The sequence below is a fragment of the Ascidia mentula genome, chromosome 1 (genome assembly GCF_947561715.1).
Source record: "Ascidia mentula chromosome 1, kaAscMent1.1, whole genome shotgun sequence".
Taxonomy (NCBI): Eukaryota; Metazoa; Chordata; class Ascidiacea; order Phlebobranchia; family Ascidiidae; genus Ascidia; species Ascidia mentula.
Genome location: NC_138566.1, coordinates 1,020,125 through 1,042,198, shown reverse-complemented (window position 1 = coordinate 1,042,198; position 22,074 = coordinate 1,020,125). Strand labels below are relative to the sequence as shown.

General features: G+C 36.5%; 3 protein-coding genes across 5 annotated transcripts; all 3 read left to right on the top strand.

The window, feature by feature from the left end:
- Positions 1-592: 592 nt before the first annotated feature.
- On the top strand, positions 593-21,920 carry LOC145895821 (kelch-like protein 12). Of its 3 annotated transcripts, none has more exons than XM_082984611.1 (12): positions 593-699; positions 960-1,083; positions 1,844-1,997; positions 2,250-2,464; positions 2,780-2,923; positions 19,830-19,902; positions 19,960-20,048; positions 20,185-20,362; positions 20,752-20,883; positions 21,075-21,242; positions 21,303-21,450; positions 21,607-21,920. In XM_082984611.1, the coding sequence occupies exons 1-12, from the start codon at positions 638-640 to the stop codon at positions 21,725-21,727; spliced, it is 1,608 nt and encodes a 535-aa protein (XP_082840737.1). In that variant the 5' UTR covers positions 593-637; the 3' UTR covers positions 21,728-21,920. The 3 variants fall into 3 exon arrangements, with proteins under 3 accessions (XP_082840737.1, XP_082840732.1, XP_082840744.1); XM_082984606.1 differs by having other exon boundaries at positions 19,945-20,048; XM_082984618.1 differs by lacking the exons at positions 19,830-19,902; positions 19,960-20,048; positions 20,185-20,362; positions 20,752-20,883; positions 21,075-21,242 and adding exons at positions 3,048-3,126; positions 3,190-3,272; positions 3,363-3,540; positions 4,268-4,399; positions 5,333-5,491.
- Positions 11,306-16,568, top strand: LOC145895894 (uncharacterized). Its single transcript, XM_082984675.1, has 12 exons — positions 11,306-11,424; positions 11,494-11,565; positions 12,780-12,882; positions 13,839-13,932; positions 14,178-14,247; positions 14,308-14,431; positions 14,844-14,909; positions 15,153-15,202; positions 15,270-15,381; positions 15,688-15,763; positions 15,881-15,968; positions 16,035-16,568. The coding sequence occupies exons 1-12, from the start codon at positions 11,337-11,339 to the stop codon at positions 16,418-16,420; spliced, it is 1,329 nt and encodes a 442-aa protein (XP_082840801.1). The 5' UTR covers positions 11,306-11,336; the 3' UTR covers positions 16,421-16,568.
- On the top strand, positions 18,034-19,281 carry LOC145895915 (kelch-like protein 12). The gene is made up of 4 exons (XM_082984694.1): positions 18,034-18,518; positions 18,568-18,691; positions 18,755-18,908; positions 19,073-19,281. The coding sequence occupies exons 1-4, from the start codon at positions 18,454-18,456 to the stop codon at positions 19,153-19,155; spliced, it is 426 nt and encodes a 141-aa protein (XP_082840820.1). The 5' UTR covers positions 18,034-18,453; the 3' UTR covers positions 19,156-19,281.
- Positions 21,921-22,074: the final 154 nt, after the last annotated feature.

Below are 22,074 nucleotides of genomic sequence, written 5' to 3'. Positions count from 1 at the left end.
CTTCTGTGTGATTTTCTTTATTACCGAGACGTTCATTCTTTATTCATCACTTACAATAATTTGGCAATCCTACACCCATTAACTTTACATGAGTATTTTGTTGAAACAGGTTCTAAAAGTAAGTCGCCACATTGTTCTGATAAATGACGGTCTGCTAATTTCTTTTCTTGTTACTTACACCGCATGTTGATGCTGCTGATGAAGCTTAGATTTTACCTTGATCTTAATATAATTTATGTAATTTATACGGTTTTTAAAAATCTAACTGTCTCTTTTTTTCCTGTGGCATTTTATTAAAATATCACTAATATTTTTGCACAATTGCATTTAAGATTTCTATGCCAATACTTTTGTTTTTCCTCAGGGAATTCCCCGTAGTCATAGAAACCAGAGATCATAGTAGTTGTTATTGTTTATGTTTGTTAAATTATTAAAGCGAACTTCATCAACACGAATTTATCAATGCAATTACGCACATTATATCCACGTTAGGCATTACTTTTGGCAGAGCAACCATATTATGTAATTTTACCAAACTTTCTGTAAAGTTTTGTTTTGAGTGCCCAAATTATCATTCTTTATTTTGATACTCTTTCCTTAATTAATGTCACAGTTTGATAAATAACGTCTTACCACCATGCGGCGAACAGAAGAAGAAATAAAAATACACAATCAGAAAATAATGGATTTTCTTAACCTGTAAGTTTATCTGTATAAAACTTTTGTTTTAAGACCAGCCCCAAAAATGTACAATTACCATATGTACAGTTGTCATATGTAGGAAAAATAAATACATTGTGTTATGGTTAATACATACAATATGTCCATATGTGAGTGCTACACAAATTAAAATGCATTCAGTCAGTTTATTGCCACTACAACAAGCAGATAGTGCCAGGGTGCAATACATAGACTCTGTTTCTGTAAACACCAGAATTTAACTATTTCCTTCCTTTCAGTGACAGAAAAAGTTCCAAGCAATTTTGCAACAAAACACTTTATTCCCAAGGAGAAAACTTCCCAATAAATGATGGAATCGTTGCTTCCATGTCTCGATATTTTAAGGGAATGTTAACCACTGAGGTAAAATGTTTTATTTGTTTAAATGGGCTGCAGACAGTAGTGCACAGAAGGTTTCAACCTATAAGGTTTTATCAGTGCATCTGATGACTGAGACCGATCTACATTATTAACTAGACAAGCACTTCATGGTACTTTTTTGTGAATTCCGATCTATTTTGTGCACATAACCAGGTACCAAAAAACATCATTGGTATCCTATAGTGTTGCATGATTGGGTAACAGACAGTGTGCACTGTCTTCATCTTGTTGGTCATTGTGGCTTATTTTGTTCTTTAATTTTGGTTTATTTTGTTAGTTTCTGAGATAAATCTATTTATGACTTGTGGCGGTGTTTGCCTGTGCATCGAAGCGTGCTATTGCCTTTTTCTTGTGTCACGGTTGCTACTCTTATATAGTCTTGTTTTTGTGTTCCTCACTCTTGTTTGACTCGCAACTCTCGCAATAAGGCATCAACCGCTAAACTCATGTTTTATTTAAAACTCTAGCCTGCAACCATCTTTAATTAGGAATGTTCGAATCCTGATTTTAAATTATAATTATTTAATTTTTAAGACGTATGAATCTGTGATGGTTAATAAATTATTGTCACATGGTAAAGTTTCCAAACACATTTCATCATAACCTTCAGTCACACATTCATGGAAATTAAAAGTATTTTTGAAAATTATCAACTAGTTCATTATACAAGAAGCATTTCACTGCATTTACTTGGTTTCTTGTGTTTAGTTTAGGGTTTTTTTTAACTTGAATTTTTGTACAGATGAAAGAAAAATATGATGAGAAAATAAATCTTGACACAATTCCACCTAAAAGACTGGAAAGTGTATTGGATTATATTTACACTGGTGATATTGAATTAACAGAAGACAATGTGTTGGAAGTGTTGGAAGATGCTAATTACATGCAAATGGATGGTAGGACAAAATTATGCACAAAATTATTTTACTTACAGTGTTTGTGAGTTTGTCACATATAGTACAATGTTTTTTGTCTTGGGTTGACAATTGAAATAATAAAAGTTCATAAAACCAAAGGTTTTCATGTTTCTTACAAGAAATTCGTTACTACATGGATTTAATATAAGATGTTGATATTCTAAAATGTAAAACAATGAAAAAATGAAGTTTAGCCACACACCTAAATAATTTCTTTACCAAAACCTGCAGATTTGAAGACGTTCTGTGGTCACCACATTCTTCACATGGTTACAACTGATAGTTGTGTGAAACTAAGAGCTTATGCTACTCGATACAATCTTGCTGATGTGGAAAAGAAACTAAACAAAATGATTGTTGATAACATTGCAACAGTTGTACAACATGATGATTTCATGCAACTTGATGTTGATGATATGTCTGCAATCATCAAACAGAGGGGAAAGGTATTGTTACATTTTGATTGCTTTTATCTTTCAGTTACAGTTTTCTCTTAGTAATTAATCTAAAAATCCATTGAAAATGCAGCAGCAAGAATGATACTAGTCAATGTATATAAATAGTTAAATACGATAAACAAAGATTTAACGAAAAATGGTGAGCTGAAATTAAAGTAGACTTTTGAATTGCGATATGTTTATGAATTACAGGTATTAAATAATCCGCATTAACCCACAGTTTTTCAAATCCAAAGATTATCAACATTCAATCTGTGACAGCATTAGAAAAAAGTCTTTCTGAAAACTTTATGTCTTTTGTAGAATTGTGAGGAATTTGTTTTCAGTGGAATTGTGAAGTGGGTTAATTATAATCCTCATCAACGTGAAGAATTGTTTGTGAATCTTTTCTCCCAACTTGATCTCTCATCGATGACATCTGACTTTCTTGAACAAGTTTCCAAGGCTGTGAGTTTAGATATCTTGTATTCATAAATGCAACGAGAGTTCAGACTTTTTTCACAAATTACAATGATTTGTTGGTTTTCATGGACTGAATTTGTGGAATTAATTGTTGAAATGTATTTTTCAGAATCTTGTAAGAGATAACTTGGTGTGTGCCAACATGCTTGTTGATGGATTGACCAGAATAGTAAAGAAATGTTTACCTTGTAAGTTGTGCAAATTAACTTTCACTTATATTGCAATGCTATAATTATTTTTGTCCTATAAAGTGTTTCTTGTAATTGGTGGTGAATATTCAAGAGAAGATTGTATCATGTATGACGTAATGAAAAAACAATCAAAACACATGGAGGTAAGCTGTGACCAAACCTCATTATTAAGCTGACCTAAACTTTACAGAAATATTAGAAAGGTAGAAATAAACTTGTGGTAATTTGAACAGAAACTCAGCCCTGGTCGATATGATTTGACATCAACAAGATGTGGAAGAAAGGTTTATGTCATGGGAGGTGAAGGTGGTGAAAAAAAATGTCAAGTTTTGGATTTAGATGAAAATACTTGGAGTGAAATGCCTGATATGTTGGAAGAACGAGTGCATTGTGGATCAGGATTTGTCAAAGGTAAAAAATTGTTTGCATTCATTTTGTTTGACGCTCAAGTTTACTGATATGAATGCAGATAGCTAATCTGATTACATAAAATTGTTGTTACCTCTTTTAGAATGTAAAAACAACAGTTTTTATTGTGTTCTCTGATGAAAGCATATTATGATGCAGTGGCACAACCAGTGAAAGTCAAGCAGAGTTGGCCACAAACTAACATAACTATGGAAAGGCCTGAAACTTTCATTGCATTTACAAGTCAAAAAATTTGTTATGCTATATTGCCGATAAAAAATTGTATTTCCATAAGTTTAAAGTACTCCTACGAAATTTTTTCAGAGGTGGCAAATGTTTTTTTTTTCCGTGTGCAATATATTGCTTCTTTCACTGGCACTGATACATTTTTTTGTTACAAAAGTTCTATTATGACATCACTGCGTTCATTGTGTGACATGCAGAACTGATTGGTGAAACCTCATTTTCTAGGGCCACGAGACATTAGGTTAACGCCATTTCTGTCGTGTAGTATGACCTTAAAGTCATCTATTATTCCGACACAGCATAGTACGAAGTTTCAGATGGCGAAAATAAGTAGATGTTCATTTATTATGTAGCAAATAACTCGCGGTTCAATAATGTGAGATCACCATCGTTCATATCCAGACACATTTCCATCATTAAGTTACAGATACTGCTCACTGAAGTACGTGTGATGTATTTATTACAATGTTCCATCTGTCTACAGGTTTTATTTATGTAACTGGTGGGTTGTCCAATGGATCAAGTTGTGAAAAACTTGACATCGCCAACAAAAAGTGGGAGAGGATGAGGAATATGTTGCATAAGAGATGTGGCCATGCTACTGTTGTTTGTAATGGTGAGTGGGGTGGGAGGGAATTAACCACCTGAAAAATGGAAGCTTCACAAAAGCAACAACGTTTTTAAATTTACATTTATTGAGTTCTTTCCCGGCAAGGACGCGCAGCCCGTCTCCTCAACATGCCTCCCTTAGGTGACAAGAAACCGTCGGTTTTCATGGGAAGTATGCTAGCCCTGCTTGGCGACCACCAGTCTTGTTTTCTTAATGAGCGGTTGTTCTTGCAGCGCTGCTTTAACAGTTCCTTGAAATTTTGTTGTTAGGTGACTCCACCGCCTTTCTTGAAAATTTCTTGAAGGTGATTCCACCGCTAAGTCTTTGTGGTCTTTACGGGATTCCTTGCAACAGATTTTGCCGCAGCCGATATCACGCCACAATAACCTTCGGGCGTTTGTCCCTTCCTCATTGAAACCCAGCCCTTATGTATTTGTTCGCCGCAATGTTCACTGTTCATATATATCCACTGACAAGCAGGCCACACGATGGCCCGTACAAGGTTTTATCAAGCGTCAGACAAAACGTCCACCCGGCCCATGTTAAACTGCCAGTTCTGGTTGCGGAACCTCTAGCGAGAGGAAGCTGATGCATTAGGATAGAGGGAAATTTTTATCAGTATTAACTTTTAATTATTTGCAAAGCAACAATTTACCTTTCATTAAAAAAATAACCACTTCTAGGAATAAAATTCCCTATCTTAATGCATTAGCCCATATATTAAAAATGCCCCAGAAATACAAAACCAAATTAATTCATATTTATATTTTAATGTTTCTCATACAATCTCGCTATTTGAAGTAGTTGTTGCAATGTTTTCCAAAAACACTTTTGTGCCTCGTACATTTACTGTACATTTTCTTTGCATTCTACCAAGATTGCGGGTAAATAGTTCAATCCACAGTACTCACATATTTAACAGTATTTCTCTTCTTCAAGATTTGCTTTACTGCATTGGAGGTTTTTTGAGCAACAAACGTTTAGATTCATGTGAATGTTATGATGCCGAGGTTGATAAATGGAAAGAAATCCCTTCTCTCAATAAAGCAAGGAATCATATGGCTTGTGTTGTTTTGGATGGATACATCTATGCCATAGGTAATAACTTCACTATTTCTGTCAATGTGCATAAAATATTATTATTGCAACTAAATGCTTTATTGGTTGGTGCCTCTCCCCTAATTTATATTTTAATTCGGAAAAATTACAAATTAACTCATTGAGGATTTGATTTCAAATTGAAATAATAAACTTTGTTAAGTCAGGTTAAACTTTGTACCACATGGTTTTGCTGTCAGTATTAGCATCTAGGAATAGGAGCTCTAAAGTATGGTTTCAAACAACAATGCATTTTCTAAAAGGAATCCTGACTGAGAAATTGTATTCGTTTTTAATTTTTTCAGAAACATCCGTTTGCCAAATATTTTTGTTAATTTTTCCCATATTTGGTCATTTCTGTTTCTTATACAAGTTTTTGTGGTTGAATTTCCTCTTTGATTTATCTCGTAATTTGTTGTTCAACAGGTGGCGCTATTGGTAAACAGAGCATAAAAATACCAATTCTGGGTTCAAATCCCAATGTGGTAATAAAATAATATATCCTTTCTTTTTCGAAAGGAGGAATAGACAACAATGGCCAACCCATGTCAACAGTTGAACGCTACAAACTTGGAGGCAACAAATGGGAATATGTTGCATCACTCCGAACTGCTCGCTGTGGTCACTCTGCTTGTGTTTTGCAAAACAAGATATTTGCTATAGGGGGGTAAGCAATATCATATCTGATTTTTGATATTTTTTAAATTCTATCGATTCAACAGTCGCAGTTGTAAGTTTCCATTGTAGAAATGTTGATTGAAAAGAGCAGTGGATTGAAATCCGGTTACGCCACAGGGCTTGATATTTAGTTTAAAGCAGCGGTGCACAACCTGCGGCCGTGCACATTTATATCAAAATATATGCATTGGCGGCCGTCGTTGCTTCTGAAACTTGTTTTTCTAGCGGTCTCAAGAGTTAAGCTTTTAATTAGGCCCATTTCCATTTCCGCGTCATACACATTCGTTCGCTGTAGCGAGTAGTAACTGGTGCAGCCACCGCATCCGAGACAAAGCGCAACAATATGGATGGTGACGTCATAAAACATCAATAGTATATCGGTGATAAGGTTCACAGGCTTCGCAGCCAAGGCATTGCAGCCAAGCTGGATCAGCCACTTTTCCCGACAAGTCGGAGCGAGATCTGAAAAATCAAGCTCCCGGTGAGGTTTGAACTCACGACCCTGGGCTAACCAGGCCCAACGCTCTACCAACTGAGCTACAGGAGCTCAGTGGCTTCACGGGGTATATTGTGGCCAAGGTACACTGGTGCGCAAGCGCACAACTTGTCAGGCGACCTTCACATTACTTCTGCGTAGTATATCGGTGAATTGTAATGTACGCATGTACGGTTGTCGAAAAGCTAAACAGTGGAATCGCTTAGTCATGTCGCTGAAACGTAAAAGGTTGTTAAAACAAGAGAAAAGGGCGTTTAATCCCAAATGGAAGTGGATTGTTTTAATTTTATGATGGAGACGTGAACCTAGCGTGCAAGAACAAGACAGTCATTGAATAATTCGACATTTCATTAGATTGTAATATACGTAATTTGGCAAATGTAAATAATAAATAGTGCACATTTTTCAGGTATGGAATCATTTCCATTCCTTTCTTATATTGCTCACGTCAACTTGTCGTAATTATCAGGGGTATATCGTTGAAAAAGCAGTGTATTCAGTGGCGGCGTTAGCACACAGTAGTGTGTGTGTTGCGGCCGGCAATAGTAAAAAGGTTGTGCACCCCTGGTTTAAAGCGACGATTTTTATGAGACTCAAACTGTTTACATAGTTTTACAGGTTATGTGTCAGTTATAGATATATTATTGTTGTGAAAAACAACTATTTGTAGTGAATTTACTTTTGCATTGTGTTTGTAAACATTATGTTTATAAATATCAGCAATGTTTATGTTGTGACAGTGAAGGAGCAACGACATCGGTTGAAGTTTACGACCCAACTTGTGATGTTTGGACAAAGTGTTTTGATCTTCAGAAAGAATTTTACTACGGTTCCGCTGTTGCTTTGTAACTCCCATGAAGTGCAGTGGGATCGCAAAATACCACATTTTCAACACAGTTTGTGACTCCATAACCCCACTGTAGTTGTAACATTGAGTTGCATTGTTTACATATTCTTTCCTATAATCACGTGGTAAATAGTAAGTATTTGTTTACGTAAGCTGAAAACAAACATTTGTAATGAGATTTATGTGATTTTAACTTTTTATGTTGAAGTTGGATTTCTTTGAGTCAGCCGATCAGTTAAGTTTAAATTTATATTCCTTTGAATATCTTTGCTAACATTTCGTCACAGTTTTTTGTGCAAATTACTTTGTTGTGTTTTGATTTAAAACGTAGTTTAAATATATATGACCAAAAAATAATAATGTATTTTGTACTAATAGCAAGAATCCAGGAAGTTGCGTAATTGCAATAAAATCAGTTGTCGTAGCAAGGTTTCGAGATTCGGTTTGGGGGATTATTCTGATTTTGTTTGTTAGTTGAATATTTTTATGTCACGACAAGGTTTAAATTCACGACGTTGAGTAACTTGCTTATACAGCAGCGTGTATGATAGGCGACATAACCTGCATATCCAGACAATCAACACTTAATATAAAAACAACAAATAAAGTTGTGTCATCTGACCTTCAGTCGCTTTGCAATCTTATTGTTTTCGGTTAATTTAATTCTGGCTTTGGATGATGCTGATTTATGAACGAAACCACGAGCAAGACCGGTCGTGAAAAGTTGTGGAACTGTGAACTTTGACCTCTCCCGACTTTGAGCACAACATGTTATCACTGAGTGGCGCTATATCCCTATGCGTAGGTTGGCGGCATTCGTCAAGCTCTCGGCCAAGAAGAAAACCTGGGGTTCACAGTGAAACGGTAAAAATGGTTGCGTCACGAACTCAGCTGCTAACTCCCCCATTATAATTGCTTTTTAGGTGTTCAGGGGGTTACAGTTACCTGTGTACTAATCACGTGCAGATACACCGACGAGACAAAGTCTGTTTTTTATCATTGAGTCAAAATTCTCGGGTATTTATGTAAAAAGATTCGTTGTTTGATGTTGCGTACGTTGATTGATACAATGACACCGATTCGTTCAACATACGTTTGAATCTGTCGTTTTCTTTGACCGGAATTGTCGTTTCTCGAACATTCGCATGCCACGTACTCTCTACATGCTGTGAAATCGTTGTTCCCGTGGACTTCTGGTAGTTGATGACCAGAAGTCCACGGGAAATCATTGTCGCGTTCTACCAACTCGCGAATCGAAATATGATTGTGACGTATTTCTTCTCGTAAATCAATCTCATTGTTAAACGTTCTCGAACGTGTTCATGAACTTTTCATAGAAATGTTATAAATCTTCCACCACCACGATTACCGAGCAGGTGTTGTAAGTTCTGCACGCTTCAAGTGACTCGCAATAAACTGCTTCCCCCCCCCTCAACACTGGTTGTATATCTCCCCCCACCTGTGATACACGTCATCAGATCGTGCGGTTTCGCTACGAACACAGCCGATGTTTTTAACACTTTGCTGTATAAAAGCTATTACCTTTGTCATTTTATTTTTTTATGCAATGAATTTTAATTCATTGTCAACTTTTTTGGAGTAAATGAACCAAAATGGTCACAGGAAAACCATTTATTTGAAATTCGTTACTCGTACGTTCTTGTTGGCGTAATTGAACAAAAAATCGCGTTGCAATTATAAACATCCTGGATGAGCTTATCTCTGGGCGTTACCATAACAACTGGTTAGACGCCGACTCGAAACATTCGATGCACTTCATGACGTCATAATTCAAGCGCGCATAACAATTCTTGTAACTTATTTACATGCAGTAGACTTTGATATTTGCATCTAACAATTACACAATTTCAGTTACTTTGGATCTCTTGTTGACGTCACAGCAATAACAGCGCCACCAAAATGCTCGTGGAGGTGCGAAATATACAAAAAAAAGTTAATTTAAGGTTTTATATGAATGTGAGACGCCATGTACGAGACACCTGTTATCATTCCGTTGTGGTAAAATAAAGTAACAGTCGGTAAATTAATCGTTAAATCACATAGATCGGTTTAGAGGATCTTTGTAAAACGTTTTTACGTCACTCGGCGTTCGTGTGGGAACCTCGTGGAGCGAATACGGACGCCTAAAAATAAACTTCAAGAAGCTCTCGTTCAACATCGCCGCCAATCCGCTATCAAAAACCTCAAAAAGTTGGCGAACTCTTTTGCACTTCGACTTGAACTGAAGAAAGATGTCGTAAAATCGAAAGATATCAGTGTTTTTTTCATAAAATCGTGACTCGTGGTTCGGAATAGTCTCGCCCACCACAAACTTTTAAGAGATTAAACATGTTTAAAAGTTTCCCAAATTACAAGTTGCCAATAGCTGGAAGCATTTCAACGTCGGGGCGTCCGACCGCAAAGCAACTTTTTTCTTGCGTCAAATCAATAATGAGAAGTTTGAATCGCCCAGGGCAAGTGTAGGAGGCAGACGGACAACTGTGAGAGAAGCAAACCCACACAAACCTAATACCACGGACGCTCGCTCTCTGTTGATTCCTAAACCAGTTTATTCGGATACAGTTTGCGCGTTAATCAAAACTGTGGTCAGGTCGGTGAGACGTTCTATTACAACTTGTAATCGCATTATTTGATTTGTTACGTCATAAGAAATATAGCGCTTTGTGTTTATGGTGTCACAGGTAGCGATGTAAAGCATTGACTTTTCGGTGTGTTTAGATTTACAAAGAGCTAGTGAAATGTTTTTTCCGTGACAACACTTTAGATTATTTGCCACAGTTAGAAATTCTTACTTTTAATCAGAAAAATTGCTTGGTTGGTCAGTTTAGTGTTCAAAAAGTATTTGTAATTTTTCAGAGGGGACGGCGAAAGTTTGTTTTGTAGTAGTTTATCAGATATTATGTTAGTTTTAGTGAATAGTGAATAAAACTATCGGCTACCGAACCGCTTGTTTCCACATAACTGCAACACTTTTGATATCGCGGAGAGCAGGCAGTGTCGAAGTATGGGCAAGATTCTCTCAACTTAAGTGAGCTTATCGTAATTTGTTTAGTTTTTATTATTATATCCGCGCGTAACATTCCGCGATTTCATTTATCAGTAACGAAAGCGTTGGAATCACTGCTACCGCAAAAGGTTTGAGAGTCATGCAGACAAGAATGCTCCGCCCAATTCGCTTTCAAAAATCAAAACCTTAAGTCCAAGAATTTGCGAAACCTTGAAAATGGCATATATCGCACCGAATATTTTACGTGGCTTTATGTGTAGGTTGATGTTATAGTGAACAACATTTGCATCACGTCACTTTTGTCATTCCATGTCACTTGGACTATTTTTAACCATATCTGCGTCATCTGTTTCACGAAGTAAAACCGTTTAAATAAAAATTGCGACAAACTTTTTCAAAAATGGGCAACTTTTATAAATCCAAAGTGTGCCCGCCAGAAATGATCAGTTTACACTTAGCAACAATGTGAATATTTTTAATCATTGAATTCTTGGGAGATATTTTTCAACCCCGAACATTCAACTCTTTTAATTCAATTGGTCGCTTCCTGTATATTCTACTGTGTTACTAAACAATATGGGAAATTAAACAGGCACCCCTCCAAACATACAAGACTAGCTTGTCAGTAGAATCAACCATACCCCGCGGGTTGATACGTCATAATCCAGTATGACGTCACACTCGGAGAATAATCCTTCATTTTCGGTTTGTCGACGACTTTTCTTTTGTTATGTGTCATTGGCGTTTACGCTTGTTTTTTTCCAAAAGGCATGGATAGGATAAGGTGTGCATCAAAATGAAACTTTATCTAGGAACGGTCTGTCTGTGTATGATTGTGACGTCACTGGATGCATTTTCACGACACAAACGGGCCGGAGGTAGAGGTATGATACAACTTTGGCTTGATGGTTTTGTCGTTGTATATATTTTTACGTACGACTTTTGACCTTTAGTTGACCTTCCCAAGCGGATCAAGCCCCCGAATCGATTGCGGAAAGGAGAGACCCCGGTACCACCTCCCGGATGTAAGTGTTTGTGACGTGACAAGCAACCTATTGTTACGATATATTTGGTTGTTTCGGTAAACCAGATGACAAGGTGTGGATATAATTGATATCGCCTGAGTGACAATTTTGTGTAAATACTGCTCCCATCACCTGTGATCACGCACACGTGTAAAGGTGCTGTGCTCATTGCATTGGTCGTAATTATGTTTGCAATTGACTTGAAACAAAGCAAATACTCAGTTCTTCGACAAACGTTTGTTGATCAGCAGGATATACATGAAATTAAATAAAACAAATGTAAAACAGTTTTTTTTTGTAACTGTTAATTGGCAAAGATTACCATTATTGCAGAACAACAGGTTAAAACTAAACGTTCGCCTTTAAAACCTGCGAATGTCAGGTTGAAAAATATGATATGACGATACCAAGACAATGATGTTACAACTTATCATCTGAATATTTGAATGGAATATAAAATATAGTTTGAACTTTTTAAAATTTGAACTCCTTTTTTGGAATCACTTAACTTACTTATGTCACTAGAATTTCCTATTTTTTACACTTTGTTGATCAATTTAAAATCTTTGCCGGAATTTCTTTTGTATGTTTATTTATGTTATTAACTATGTAGACCTTGTCGTGAAACACCTTGTTGGCAAAACTTAAAAAACAAAAACAATTTCCATCATCGCGTGTGTTGAACCACCGAGTGAAGTCTGTGGTTTTGCGGTTAAGGCATGCGCCATAAAATTGCGCATACTTTGCAACTTATACTCACATGTCGTCGGTAACTAAAGCCGCCACTTATATCAGTGAAGCAAATCAGAACCTGGCTAATGTCACCACTTCCCCCGGGCAAAACTCTCGCTGTACTTGTGTCAGAAAATATCAATGTGACCAATTTATTCTTTTATTTTGACCGATCACGTCAAAAAAGTATATGTATATGCCTACATATGATTTGTAATTGTTTTCTGAAAAATGTCCGGTTTAATTAAGTTTACAACGAGAAATCCACTTTAAATTTACGGATTTTTTTATCAGAGTTATGTAACGCGTGTTTGTAAATCACAAATTAGGCGCAAAAAAAGTAAAAAAATATTATTTTAATTGTTGACAGTATTGGTGTCGACACCCGGTTTAAACATTTAGCTGGAAAATAAATTCTGACCTTGGTTAGTGTAACAACATCACTATTAGGCAAGTGTTCAATTTTCACTTCTTCATCACAGGGACCCACTGTGTTCATTCGGTCAAGGCTAGCGGAGGCTGGAGGATGATCAACTCCGTAGGATTAAAAGATATTCTCACAACCCAGTTCCAATGCACATGGAGGTGAGTGGGACAAGTTATACGACCTGCGTTTATCCAAAAAACAAATCAAAGTCCAATTTAGTCAACTATTATGTCGCAATGTTTTTTTTTTTGTTTCACTGGCACCGCCGCCAAGTTAAATCTGCTACTTTTTTCGGGCAAGTCGGAGCGAGATCTGAAAATCCAAGCTCCCTTTATTGTTTGTGCTGCGATGCCAGTGAATCTAATGATCAAAATACGATAGAGTGATCGTGAACTAAGGGCCTGCGCAGTGGGGCGAGACTGCCTTGTGTAGGTTTTCTGGAATAAATATGGTGTTTTATGGTAAATTTGTTGGCTTAGTAATGGTTTATCTTTGACTAACATTCCAGTAGATATTGAAACTGTTTGTAACATTCCTCTAAAAGCTAAGGAAAATAATTATTACTGAACACATATTTGTCATGACGAAATAAATTTGTTTTTCTTATCCTGGTTACATTGTGATATTCTGTTAAACATACATGTTAGCAGTCCAGGTAGATGTTGGTTGTGTGGCACCTTCCTAATTAAGGGCAATACCTCGGAAAATTTGCCACTGTTTTGTCAACATGTCAAAAATATCATGCTGCTCACTGTATTAAGACCGCGACGAAAACAGTTTAGAACTTGAAACCGGTTTAACGAGGTTGGCTGAGCCTCAAACGACTTTGGAGTCACATTCCCGAAACCGCGAGTCTTGATATATCACGTGCGAAGGTGTTGTTTTAATGTAATAAAAGCCTACAAGATTCGATGTCGCCAATTTGATATTAGGTGATTTTCATAAAGCTTAAAACACACGATAGCTGTCCTGGTTTGTTTTTTCGTAATGCGTGAAGATCGTTATTTTAATATTCCGTATGTTTACGCAGCGACACAATTTAAACATGTGTTAATGTAGTCACAATAATAATTTCAATTTCTCACAAATAACCGAAGAGTTGTTTACTTGTAAGCATTGAAGCGGAACGGGGCGGATTGAGAATCCAGGTTGCAATTCAGAAGTTGGAGCTTGGAAATAAACAGGGAGATTGCAAACAATTTCTTGAGGTAACCTGGGGGTTGTGGGTTCAAATCCCTTATAAGACACCTGAAACATGATAATTTATTCCATCGTGCCATTGCGAAATTATAACAACAAGACATCACCTGACGATTAGCTTTAAAGCGTTGATCACCAGTTGACCAGTGGTGACGTAACATAACGATAGTTAGGGTCAGTTACTATGCATGGTGCACTGACGAAAACAACTATTTGAGCGTAAAGTGGGATCAAGTTTGAAATTATTTAACAGATTATCGACAACGGCCGAACTCAAGGAAGATTCTGCAAATACGACTTTCCAGGCGACTACGTCACAATGGGTATGACGCATTATTCTGAACGTCTTCCAATGTGACTTTAACAACTGTGTGATAATTTAGGTCCGAAAGTTCGAATCGACGTTCAGGGCGACGGGACGCTCGCGCATTTGGTTCAAAATAAGAAATCCCCGTTCGTGATCGCGTACAGAGCTGTGCGCAGAACCGAGTTGCAGGAAGGCTTCAGGTGACGTTACTACAAGAAACATTCTTTAATTTAAAATTCTAATTGCATTGATTTCAAACATGTGTTAATTGTTATCATTCAAGAGATAATCAAATGTTTAAGTTTGTTTTTATTACGTTCAAATTAGTCAAATATGAGGGCGAGGTTGGCAAATATGTATATGTTGAAACTGACAACACGCGCAATTCGAATTCCGGTTTGTTTGTCTTCTTGCCATCCGAGGTAGATGCTGGGGGATACAAATGTTTATCTTTGATTAAAATTACCAATTTGCAAACATTTTAATCAGTGTCCTTCCAGTGTCAATTTCGTCTGTGAGCCTATTTGCCGTTGATGAAGGGACTGAATGTTTCTGTGTGTTTCTGTTTTTTCAAAAATTATCCAAGCCTAATATGTAATGTTGATTTCACAGATTGAAAACCACGAAGCCAAACGCTTACGACCGATCCCACATCGGAACTCAAAAAGTTCTAAACTGGTATGTTTTGCTGCTTGGGTTGAAACGAACTGTTTTTCTAAATTCCCCTTAAAATGATGACATAATTAATCGGTTTGTTAAAGCAGAGTTTGTGTAATGTGTTTGAATACGTAACACAAATAAATATTTTCGGATAAAAGAAAAAAATATACAATTTGATCATAAGGTTCACAGGCTTCGCAGCCAAGGCATTGCAGCCAACCTGGATCAGCCACTTAGACAATTTGATGTATCTTTTTTCAGGCAAGAAATCGCTAAGGGAAACACAAATAAAGGCAAGAAGTCTAATAAAGGTAATTATGACGTCACTCTGGTTGTAATAAATGGTGATTGTAATTGGTCGATCGTTTCTTTGTTTAGATAATAAAGACTCTTCTGACGCTGCAGCGAAACTTTCCACCCCACAGCTGGTTGCTATAAGTGTGTGTTGCGGAATCGTCGCCTTGCTTGTGTTTGTTATTATTCTATGGAGGTGGGAAATATTTCAGTTTAATTTAATAAGAAAGACTTGAGTGAAGTGCAAACTAATAAAGCGATTCTGGCCTGTGAATTAACAAAGGATTGCCAGTCTATTGAGTTTTAAACGTTGATAGTTACTCATTACAAAAAAACCGAAGGGCAATGTTTATTCAGTATGAAGAATAACATTTCAACCCGCTGTTGATTCGTGTTTTTTTTTTTTTTCATACATTGATTGCAAGTATGGGCCCATACAAAAGACAAAAATGATCCAGCAAAAGTGTTTTCTAAAATGTTATGAAAACTTCCTGTCGTTTAGATGTTGCTGCATCACGGCGAAACGGGATCATGACCCAGAGAAAAGTCCTGAACAAGAAACTAAGAACGGATACGCGGTAAAATAACTGCTTTGTTGATTCCAGAATATATTTTGAGTCTTGTTTGACAATCTTATGTCATTATTCTGCAAACTGAAAACTTCTGCAAAGCGTTTAAGTTGTTGTGTTTCGCAGAATACCGCCTACCCGTTGCCAGGAAACGAGTTGATTATTGCGTCAGAAGTCGTTCGACCGTGTCGGGCCAGCAAGTCTACATCGTCAGGTAATATTTAAAAAAACAATGGTTCCAAACGTTGTCAACAACATCACCATTGTGTCGTCACACCAGGTCACGTGTCTCATGAGGGGAAGTTAGAAAAACGACCACTTGATGGCGGCAAAAATCACAAGAATCGCTCAAATCAGAGTAAACTTCGACCCAAGTCACGAGACCACAAAAAACGTTCTAGTTCTCCAGAAAAGCAGCGACGTCATAAAGGAGAACGCAAGAAGGGCGAAGAAAATAAGCGTTCTGAACATGACAAAACAAAGGATGAAAGACGTCACAAACGTCATGACGAAAAATTGCGACGTCACAAACAAAGTGAACGTCACAACGAGGAGAAACAAAAAAGAAGCAAAAACCGAAAACAGGAAGAAAATTCTAGAAGACACAAAAGTTCTAAAAATAAAAAAGACAGGGAAAGAAGGTCACGTCACAAACGTCAAGTATGATGGTTGTGACGTAAACAATGGATAACAATGGTGAAAAGCGAAAGCGTTCATGTGATGGCCAAGATGGAAGAAAAGAGAACGCAAAGAAGGATTGTTACGTCATAATGTGTGCGATTGTGTTGTTGTTTTTGTCAATTACGTGTTTAAGCGCAGATAAAAATCAGAATCGCTGTAAAAACTTTTAATGTATGTTTGTTTAACTCAATGTCTATTGGTACAAAATCTTTCGAGCAAAAGAGTCGTAATAATCACCGCTGCAGACAATTGTGAACACTGTTTCTACGCTCACAAGTTGCGCTGCTGAGAACTTTTAGTTTGAAACAGTGTTCACTAATATCTGAAGCTCTCATTTTTTCCTTTCACAATTCTAGAAACAGTACATAACCATAGGCAAATGAAATTGTCAAAGCTTTGACATCAGGTTATCGCTAATCGGGCATCACATCGAGTGCCAATGAATTGAGGTAGAAATTATCGCGAAAAGATTTGTTTGTCGATGCGTCTCGTTCATACTGCCCAGAAGTTTTGGTTCAAAATCATGTCTGCATTCCTTTAAATATGTTTGGTCGCTTTAAGTAGATTAAATGATAGAAGTGGTTCAAATTGAGATGCAGACAGAAGTGCATGTAGTTTAAATTAACTGCAAATAACAAATGCGTTTTCGATGCCCACCCAACTGAGCCTTTGTTTTAAAAGCTGAAAAAGTTCTAACATAGAGATCTTACGGAAAAGCTTCCTGTCTTCTGGGGTACAAATAGGTTTTGAAGGTTGCGAAAACAATTGTAAAACGTCTAACTATAAATGTATTCTGTAATGGATGGTTGGCAACTGCACTGAATTGCAAATTGATTTTACTTTTTGTGATTCACTTTTCACCAAACGCACCTATATTTTTTGGATTTTTTTGCGAACTGCACGTCCAACAGAGTGGCAAAATAACCCAGAGGGGCGGTTAAGATAGTTGTCTCGCAAAAAAAAAATTCGGAGTTTGTAGATAGGTGGCACTAACACAAAATCCAGATGGGGAAATTTATTGTGATTCAATTTGCACAATACCTCCTTAATATTTTGGTACTTTTCCAACAACGCCCCCAACCAACGTGTTGCATGACTGAAAACCCTGAAAACCATACTAAAACCGCCCAAGAACCGCCCTAGCAACGGTCCGTGCATATGTGCTCATTCAACCTTAACACTGCCCATCCAAAGCTCGTTGCATAGTTAGGGAATTTCCTAACAGAGATGGGACCTCATATGTTTGCATCGTCAGTGCAACACATTTTCTATTGCAAAGGTTAATGATTCAGATGAAACAGTTTACACATGCTTACTCACGCAGGTTAATCTTGATTCTACACTGAGTTAATTATTCACGTGATCCACTTCACCTGTCGGGTAACAGCTGTTTTTGCTGATAAACGATATTTGTGGAAGATTTACAACAAACAATGTAACAGCACCAGATACTGCAGCGTATCAAATGGTTCCAGTACGCTGCTGTAACTGAAGCTGAGTCTGCTTGCGTGTTCTTGCTCTTCTACCGCGTGCCAGTTGCTTAGTTAAGTGACCGAAACTAGTTGGGTGGCAAATTAAAATGACAGCGAATAATGATAGCGAATCCTAACAACGTACTGAGACAGAGAAAAGTGCGAACGGGTATTTAACAAGTTATAACGAAAAAAGTGTCTGTCGTCGAGCCGGATGCCAAAAGGCTGTGCGAGTTCTGCAGGAAAGCCCAACTCCGTCTGCAGCCTTCTCGGTCCGTCTGTGTTTCAAATGTGTGAAGAATTAAGTAGGGAAACATGCCTGCTGCTTCAACACTGATACTTTAGAACAATAGAATAAATAAGATGAAACTGAGTTTAATGTATGTTTAAGCAGTTTTAACTAGTGTACAAGTGTTGAGTGCATTATTCTACACATACCGGAACGATATTTGTGTCACTTGTTTGAAATGCACAGACATAAATTAGCATAAAATTAGTAGTTTTTGTTATATTAAAAATAAAATTAGTATAAAGTTATCTTACAATATGGTGCATCGAACTCAAGAAGAAATAAATTTGCATAATCAAAAGATTTTGGGCTTCCTTAACTTGTAAGTTGAATTACACAAAAAAGAAATATTTAACCGGTTTCTATTAAAGTGACAGGAAAGGTTCCAAGCAATTTTGCAACCGAACACTTTGTTCCCAAGGAGAAAAATTCCCAATAAATGATGGAATTGTTGCTTCCATGTCACAATATTTTGAAAAAATGTTTAGTGCACAGGTTAGTTTTTAATTCCCAAAAATTATTACTGTTGAATTATTTTCAATATGGGATTTTGTTAAGGAACAAGAAAAATATGCTGACTTGGTGAATCTTGACACAATTCCACCTAAAAGACTGGAAAGTATATTGGATTATATTTACACTGGTGATATTGATTTAACTGACACGAATGTATTGGAAGTGTTGGAAGATGCTGATTATACACAGATGAAAGGTATGTAAACATTGCAAGTTGTAATCTTCACTGGTGTTAATGTGTTAAGAATGATTATGTTAACTGTTTGACTTTTTGTGACAATACTTGTGGTTGATACAGTTTTATCTTCAACGACCTCATAAGGGTTTAAAAAGTTACAATCAAACTTCATCTTTTTTCAGACCTCAAGACATTTTGCTGCAAGTTTCTATTCAAAAATATTACGTTTTGCAATTGTTTAAAAGTAAGAGCTTATGCTACTTGATACAATCTTGCTGATGTGAAAAAGAAAACAAACCAAATGATTGTTGATAACATTGCAACAGTTGTACAGCATGATGATTTTATGCAACTTGATGTTGGTGATATGTCTGCAATCATTGAGCAAAGTGGAAAGGTTTGTAAAACTGCTTATATTTTTGTTTTGTTGTCAGTTTGTCATCCAATTTGCAGTGTAAACAGAACTAGCATTGCAGATGAATGTTTTGTATGGATAAATGCTTTGTGAATGTTAACCTGAGTACCACTCTGTAATAAATTTCTATCTTAATAATTTACGGAGTAATCTAGTTTGTCACAACACTCTCACATCACAAACAAAACCATGCCAAGAAAATGCTTCTTCTGGCAACGAAATGTTTTGGGATTCTGTGAATAAACTTTTATTTCCAGAATTCTCAGGGAGTTGTTTTCAGTGGAATTGTGAAGTGGGTTAATTATAATCCTCATCAACGTGAAGAATTGTTTGTGAATCTTTTCTCCCAGCTTGATCTCTCATCGATGACATCTGACTTTCTTCAACAAGTTTCCAAAGAGGTTAATTTGCTCTTTGAATGTGATTAGTCTGTTATAGGAATGCAATAACTTTCTAAATGGATAGACCTGGTGCGTCATATATAACAATATGCATGACATCGATTTATTTTTCTGCAATCCTAGAGTTTGGTGCAAAATAACTTGGAGTGTTCAAAAGAGCTTGTTAACATTCTTGTGAGTAAACTATCTTCTGCCGGTGAGTCATTTGCAGACAAATGTCAATAATCCAAGTCCAAAGCTTTTTGCAAAATAGGAACAAAGTTTCTTGTGATTGGAGGATTTTACTCAAACACAGATTGTGTTGTGTATGACGTCAACACAAAGAAATCTAAACACATTGCTGTAAGTGTACTTTTACTCCACTCCATCAACTTCCTCAAAAAAATTCATTTACATTGATAATTGTAATATTTGGAAGTACTTAATTGTTTAAACCAGAAATTGGCAGTTTCAATTAAAGTGGATTTGTTGCCTATAGCAACTAAATTGTGGTAGAGATTGTTTGACATCAACAAGATGTAAGAGAAAGGTTTATGTCATGGGTGGTTACGGTGGGGACCAAGAGTGTCAAGTTTTGGATTTAGATGAAAATACTTGGAGTAAAATGCCTGATATGTTGGAAGAAAGACAATGGTGTGGATCAGGATGTGTCAAAGGTATGTTGGTATTTGCACTGCTGTACCTTAAGAATATTATTGGTTTGCAAAACCATAAATCGTCTATGTTAAATAGAAACATTTTTTTGAAATAACATCAATATTATGGACATATTTTACAAGAAATTTGGACTTGTTTTTATTGTTACAATAATTATTATTGCAATGCACTATTACCCACATTACTTTACGAAACTCCTTGATATTTATTTGAAATAACCTTGTAAATAATTGACTTCCTTATGTCCATAATTATTTTGTTTATATTGTAATGGATTCTATTCAATCTTGTTTATGAACGAGCTTTTTGTAAAAATCCATACATTGTGTATTTTGTGATTTTATTGAACTGGTTAAAAAATAACTCCAATGTGAAATTGTATTTAAAGATTTTATTTATGTAACTGGTGGATATGGAAATGGATCAAGTTGTGAAAAACTTGACATCGCCAACAAAAAGTGGGAGAGGATAAGGAATATGTTGTATGAGCGATCATACCATGCTACTGTTGTTTGTAATGGTGAGCTTGTTTATGTATATCTCTATGAATCTGGTAAATACGAGTGTTTATCTTTTGAACCATGTTTCCAAACTTGATTAGTTAGTCAGGGTAACAACTATTAATGGGGTTGACTTTAACCCTGTTTTATATTCATGTCGATAAACTGGTCACGTCTGCCTGTTGATTTTATTTTGCTTTGTCACTTTCAGACAGGCTTTACTGCATTGGAGGTTGGGAGGGCGCCACTAGAGGCAAACATTTAGATTCATGTGAATGTTATGATGCTGAAGTTGATGAATGGAAAGAAATCCCTTCTCTCAATGAAGCAAGGAGTTACGTGGCTTGTGTTGTGTTGGATGGGGGCTTGTATGCTATAGGTAATTACAGATAGCATAGAATGATGTCATATTTCTCATGTTTTGCGTGTAATCCGACAGGAGGTGAAGGCAACAATGGCAAACCTTTGTCAACAGTTGAACGATACAAACCTGGAGATGACAAATGGGAATATGTTGCATCACTCAAAACTGCTCGTCGTGGTCACTCTGCTTGTGTTGCAGGAAACAAGATCTACGTCATAGGGGGGTAATATTGATTATCACGCACACTTTTTGTGTTTCGTTTAGCATTTACTAACCATAAGAAATTTGGCATAATTTTAACGAAGTCAGTGGCATGTGTTCTATTGTGTTATATAGTGACCTTAGACCTTTCGAAAATCAAGCAGCAACTTTTTTTTAGGGAAAACAGCAACAACGAAGACCTAACATCAGTTGAAGTTTACGATCCAACTTCTGGTATTTGGACATTTTCTTTTGAAACCGATGTACCAGTTTTTTGGGCAACTGTTGTTTCCATATAACTTGCTGCAGATTTCCTAAACCTTCACCAGAGCATGCCTTTAATGTAAAGTTATCATTTTTATAGTCAATGACTTATTATGTCTCGCTTCACTTGTTTTTATTGTTCTCTATTTGTTTTTGTTTAGTAAGTTTTGTAACCTCCAGAAACACGTGTTGTTGTTTCTCCGTTTATCAAAAATCAGCAATATATTTATCGCAACTGCCAGATCTGAACAACGATTTTAGCATGACCATGTAAGGAGGGGTTGTGGAACAACAATTTATGTGAAAGTAACGAAATGCGGTGGTGGGACTGCTACGTGGTCGTGACCAACATCAAAGAAACAGCACTTGCTGAAGACAATCA